The sequence below is a fragment of the Cynara cardunculus genome, unplaced genomic scaffold (genome assembly GCF_001531365.2).
Source record: "Cynara cardunculus var. scolymus isolate 2C unplaced genomic scaffold, CcrdV1 Un_Scaffold_1363, whole genome shotgun sequence".
NCBI lineage: Eukaryota > Viridiplantae > Streptophyta > Magnoliopsida > Asterales > Asteraceae > Cynara > Cynara cardunculus.
In genome coordinates this window covers 177-6,488 of record NW_020200745.1, presented here as the reverse complement: position 1 = coordinate 6,488, position 6,312 = coordinate 177, and the positions used below count along the sequence as shown (strand labels likewise).

General features: G+C 41.3%; 1 protein-coding gene across 1 annotated transcript; it reads left to right on the top strand.

The window, feature by feature from the left end:
• Positions 1-3,281: 3,281 nt before the first annotated feature.
• Positions 3,282-5,186, top strand: LOC112502414. Its single transcript, XM_025106303.1, has 3 exons — positions 3,282-3,341; positions 3,828-4,529; positions 4,626-5,186. The coding sequence occupies exons 1-3, from the start codon at positions 3,282-3,284 to the stop codon at positions 5,184-5,186; spliced, it is 1,323 nt and encodes a 440-aa protein (XP_024962071.1).
• The last annotated feature ends 1,126 nt before the right edge of the window (positions 5,187-6,312 follow it).

Below are 6,312 nucleotides of genomic sequence, written 5' to 3'. Positions count from 1 at the left end.
GGGTAAGACTATTTATCATGGTGGATCGTAGGTGGGCGTGGGGAGCTTTTCTGAGTTTTAAGCTCCTTTTTTTTATTTTTAGCTGTTTGTTTGAGGCTGTTGGGCTTTGTTCCTTTTGGCTTTTGGTGGCTTGGTTCGGGTTGACGACCAGGTCTTTCAGTTTCCTGTTTTTCTGATGCTAGTCGATCGTTTTGTTGATCGTTTGTCTCGCTGTCTTCCCTTTATTGGTTTATAAAATTGCTTGGTTTCCCGTTCAAAAAAAGTCTGATCAAACTAAATATGACCTAATTAGTGTCATTTTGAGCCAATTAGAATCCATATGGATAAATGAGCCCTATTAACCTAATAGGTTGTAATCAGACTAATTATGATACATTTATTGTCATTTTGACCCAAATGACTCGATTATACCAAATAGGAACCAATATCCCAATAAGTGTAGATGGACCCATTAAGGACACTTAAGACCCATTCTACCTCAATTAGTCATATTAACATGTAGTTACACCAACTATGACCCATTTAGTGTCATTTTGACCCAATTAACTCGTTACGAAAAACGGGCTCATTAAACGCATCAGGGTCTAATGGGACTGATTATGACCTAGTTGGTGTCATTTTGACTCAACTGGACTTTTTAACAAGAATTATGCCCATTATATCCACTRCCACCATTTGGACCCATTAAGGACCGCTAAGACCCATTCTTCCTCAATTACTCATATTAATGTGTGATGTTTGGGGTTGACTAGGGTTTGACTTTTTCTCTCAAGGATGCGTCTTCTTCAATGATGATGTTTTTGTTTGTTTGAATTTTGGAGTTCCGTGCATGCATGGTGTTTCGTCTAGATTGTTTCTTCGCCGTTTTTGATCTGAGTTCTCGTTGGGCTACGGGTTTCTTCTTCATTACAGCCGATTAGGGTTTGCTGCGGCGTGGTGGTTTCTTGATTGTTTCTTCGTCCACACCGGTCTTCATCCTCATCCGTTTTCTTCTGGTTTCGTCTTTTGCAGTATGTTTTTCGACTTTTTTTGTGTTTGACTATCGCTTTAGACGGCGGTGCTAGGGTTTTCCCTTTTTTCTGCGTTTTCGTGGGTTTGGTTGTACCTGCTGTTTCGTTTTGTTTCGATTGGTTATAGTTCGCTGGTTTATTCCTCCTTTGGTTTGTGATCTGCGTTTTTTGGCGTTGCTGGTCCTGTGAGTTGTTTTGACAGTTTGTAGGACTAGGGTTTGGTATTATTTTATGTGCTTGTGGCTATTGGTTTTGCCTGGTTTGCTGTGTGTTTGGTGTCGTTGCTGTTTGCGGGTAGTCTAATAGTGGTTTGGGCCTAGCTGCTGCTTGAAGGCGTAACCTGATGTGTGAGGGATTTTCTGGTTGATTTGCTGCTTTGCTGCTGTTCGCCTGAGTTTGGTTTTGCTGCTGGTTTTAAAAGCTGTTGGTTTTCTTGGTTGCTGGTTCTTCTTGAGCTGTTTTGCATTTGTTGCTGTTTGGGTAGGGTTGTGCTATTGCTGTTGCGTTGTTTTGCTGTTGGTCTTTGAGCTAGCTGCAGTTTCTTGGTGTGTTTTCTCGTTTCAGACTTCTTTTCTGGTTTCTTTTTTCTCGTGTCAAGTGTTTTCGTGGTCTTCGTCACCTTTAAAGAGTTTCCTTGACATAATATTCAGCACCTCTTTGTGAGGTCTTCGTTAGTTCGTCTATTTTATTAAGGACGCTCTAAGAGGGTTTCAGCACCACGGCTTCTTGATCCGGGATTAAGGGAGCTAGGCATTCCTGAGTTGTTGTTACGATGGTTGACTTTGCGGACGCTATCTTGGAGGAACCCTCTTCACAGGATTTTGCCGATGTAATCCTTGGGGAGTCGGGTTTGTGTGCGTTGCATGGTGATCAGTTGCATGGGGGTCTAAAGGAGGCGGTTTTGCCGGTGGTAGGGGAAAATGTTGGAATCTCTAAAAGGACCTCGGTTTGGGAATGCCTCTCTCCTGCAGTTTTGGGTGGGCCTCAAACCGAAAAGTCTTTTGCTGCAGTTGTGGGAGGTACTCCAAAGCAAGAGTTGACTTACTTTCTGATCGAAAAGAGTGTGAAGCCTAGGATTCTTTTTCCGTTGGAAGCTAAGAGAGGTATGGCTAAATCTTTCTAGTCGGTTCTTTATGGGTATTTCTTGGGCCCTCGTCTTCCTTTTCCCATTGTTCTACGTGCGGTGCAAAATGCATGGGGGAAGTTTGGCCTTATAGATGCAATGGTAAATGATCTTGGCTATTTCTTTTTTCGGTTTAATGATGATGGTGGTTGCAATCAAGTGGTTGAGTCGTCCCCCCGCATGATTAGAGGGAGGCCGCTTTTTGTCTCCACATGGGATCCCTCCAAGGGACTTCATAAACCCGAGCATACCTCATGTCTGTTATGGATAAAATTTTATAACATTCCTCTTGTTGCGTTCAATAGAGAGGGTATTAGCTGTATTGCCAGTGCAGTTGGAGTTCCTTTGCGTTTGGATGTTTGTACAGCTAGCACATGTGATAAAGCTTGGGGTCGTACTACTTTTGCTAAAGTTTTGGTGGTTGTTTGGGCCGTGGGTGAAATTCAGCGGCAAATTGAAGTTGTTATTCCGAGGCTTTCGGGTATTGGTGAGGATGTGATCAAAGTGGTTTTGGAATATGATTGGGTTCCTTCCCAATGTTTGAAATGCAAAGTTTTTGGTCATCGTACGTCGTCTTGCATGAAAGGGGAAATAAAAAAGCCAAAGGTTAATGAAATATCGTCGAATAATGATGGGTTTAAAGAACCTAGACGAAAACATTGGAAGCTGAAGACTAATTCTGGATCCTGTACTGATGCTCAGGCTACTACTTCAGGTGCGGCATCTGTTAATCATGACACGTTAATTGGTGTTGGCACTATAAAGCCGGTTACTGAGGTATCGCATATCTCGGGAGGTTCTAAAAAGGACACGGACGTTATAAGGCCTGCTGCTTCTACAGTCTTAGATGGGAAAGGTGTGGAACATGTGGAAAGTCAATTTTGTACGGTGGATGTTGGGAGAACGCCAAAAGGAAGAGATGCTTTTTCGAATGTCAAAATTCTATCCAAGGGGGGTTCGGAGCTAGTCAAAACGGTGGTCCATTCTTTCAAACAGAGACGAGGCGCTGTAAATGGCACAGCTATTAGTAATCGGTTTTCCTCATTACCATATTACAAATCTAGTGATGATGATGATATGGAGATCATTGATACTGAGGGGCATACTATGGAACAACGAGGAGAGAAGATTTTCACTTCAACTTCTCAATGATAAAGTTCGCCGCATGGAATATTAGGGGTCTAAATGCCCTAACAAAGCAAAAAGAGGTACGTGATCTTATCCATGTAAAGCATCTTTCTTTATGTTGCATCATTGAGTCAAAAGTTATACATAGTCAACTGAGGGATGTGTGTGGTAGAGTATTTGGTAATTGGAGTTGGATCACAAATGGGCTAATGTGTGATCAAGGCACTCGTCTTATTATCGCTTGGGATCCGTCTGTGTTGTCCTTGATAATGATTGAGCAGCACTTACAATATGCGCATTGTGAAATTCGGATTATTGGTCACCTTGAACCCATTTTTATTTCCTTTGTTTATGGGTGTAATACGGGAGTGGAAAAGCGGGACCTTTGGAGGAATATTGGTAAATTTAATGCTTTTGTTCAAAGGAAAGCTTGGGTTGTGATGGGTGATTTCAACTCAATGCTTTTTCCTCATGATGGATTGGGTGGTTCCTCTAGACGTAACTCTGATATGGAGGAGTTTCATCTTTGTCTGGAAGAGGCATAACTATTTGATATTTCGTATCAGGGGTGCCAATTTACTTGGACGCAGAAACCTTCTGGGGGTGACGGTATAATGCGTAAATTAGATCGTATTTTGGGAAATTCTGCTTTTATTGCTAGATTTGGGGACGCCTCGGTTTTCTTTGAACCAAGGGGGATCTCAGATCACTCTCCAAGAATTCTTTCTTTCAAATTTGGTAGGCGTCTTCGTCATCGTGGTTTCAAGTTTGATAATTTTGTGACCTCTCATGTGGATTTCCTTAAGTCTGTGGAGGGGGTGTGGATGAAACCTCAGAGAGGTTCATATATGAAGAGAGTGCTTCGGAAAATGCATGAGATGAAAGGGGTTTGTCGTCGGCTCCAAAATTCTTATGGGTGTTTGGATAAAAAGGTGGCTCAGTTAAAGACGGAACTTGATGTTGCTCAATTGGCTTGTGATCTAGACTCGTTTAATGATTTGCTGAAAGAGGACATTGCTCACCTCTTGCTAGCATATCAAAAAGCTAGAAATGATCAAGTGGAAATGGTTCGACAAAAAGCAAAGATCTCTTGGCTTAATGAAGGGGATGGAAACTCAAAGTTCTTCTTTCATGCTACGAAAGAGAAGCGTAATAGGAGCCATATTGCTACTATTAGGGATTCTTTTGGTACTGTTTTTGAGCATCATGATGTCCCAAAAGCGTTTATTAATCATTTTGAAGGTATTCTGGGTAATTCTAATATGTTGGTTTGTCCTTCTATGGTGGATTGCTCGTTTGTTCACTCTTTATCGTTATCGGACTCTATGCATTTAATCAGGCCAATTTCGGATATGGAAATATAGGATGCTCTGTTCGATATTGGGAATGACAAGGCTCCTGGCCTTGATGGGTTTTCGTCAAAGTTCTTTAAAGCGGCTTGGAGTGTGGTAGGTAGGGATGTTCTCATTGGGATTCATAATTTCTTCTACTCTGCAAATTTGGATTACCAATTGAATCATACTCTACTATGCCTCGTCCCGAAGGTTCCAAATGCTTCATGTGTTACTGATTATCGTCCCATTGCATGTTGTAATGTTTTGCTGAAATGTATCAGTAAAATTATTGCTGAACGGATAAAAGGTTCTCTGGATTTTCTTATTAGCAACGCTCAATCTGCGTTCATCCCTGGACATCAGATGACTGATAATATTTTATTGGCACGTGAGCTTATAGCTGGTTATCAAAAATCTGAAGGGGAGCCAAAGTGTGAGTTTAAGATTGATATCCAGAAAGCGTATGATACAGTTGACTGGCAGTTTCTTTTAGAGATGCTAAAGGGAATGGGTTTTCATCCAGTTATGATTAATTGGATAAAGTCTCTAATCTCTTCGCCTACTTTCTCTATATGCGTTAATGGACGGTAGGAGGGTTTCTTTCATGGTAAGCGGGGTCTTCGACAAGGGGATCCATTGTCTCCTTACTTGTTTACGGTGGTTATGGAAGGATTATCGATGCTTCTAACAAAATGTTTTGAGGAGAAGGCTAATTTTGCGTACCATCAAGGATGTGCTGAGATCAAGTTGACACATTTATGTTTTGCGGACGATCTGTTTATATTTTCTCGGGGGGGGATGCTACCTCAGTGGAAGTTATAAAACGTGCTCTTCAATTGTTTGAGGATCGTTCGGGTTTGTCTCCGAGTCTTGAAAAAAGTGAAGTGTTTTTCGGGAATGTGGGGTTGGATGTTCAAAATCTTATTCGTAACAGCTTACCTTTTCGTCTGGGGGTGTTTCCTATTCGCTACCTTGGAGTTCCTCTATCTCCAGTTCGATTGAAGGTACATGATTTTAACCTTCTTGTGCTTAAGCTAAAATCTCGATTATTGAACTGGAAAAACAAATTTCTTTCTTATGGGGGAAAACGACAGCTCATCATCTCTGTTCTTCAATCTATGCAAACCAATTGGCTGTCGGTATTTCTAGTACCGGCAACCACTATCCATGAAATTGAACAGCTGTTCCGTAATTTTTTATGGAATAAAGCGAAGGGTGAATTGGGAAAATGTCGAGTTTCTTGGGATAGGGTTTGCTTACCTATACAAAATGGTGGTCTTGGTATGAAAAGACTAGCGATTTGGAATCGGTGCTTACTTTTTAAACATATATGGGATATTCTGACTCGAAGAAATACCATGTGGGTCTCTTGGATTCAGTCTCATTGTATTCGGGGCAGAAATTTTTGGACAATAAAGAAGAGGAATGAATGGTCTTGGCTTTTCTGGAACCTTTTAGAATTAGGACCTCATTGCAGACGGTTTTTTATTTACAATGTGGGAAATGGTTTATCTACGCATGCCTGGGAAGACACGTGGAGTGAATTTGGTCCTCTTATTTAATTGTTGTCTTACAGATTCATAAATGGTCATGGCTTTCATAATAACTCCACGGTTTCTGATCTAATGCAACGGTTTGGCACTAATTGGCCAGTGGAATGGATACAACAATATCCACAGCTGCAAAGTATTATGATACCTTATCCCAGTCAAATTGA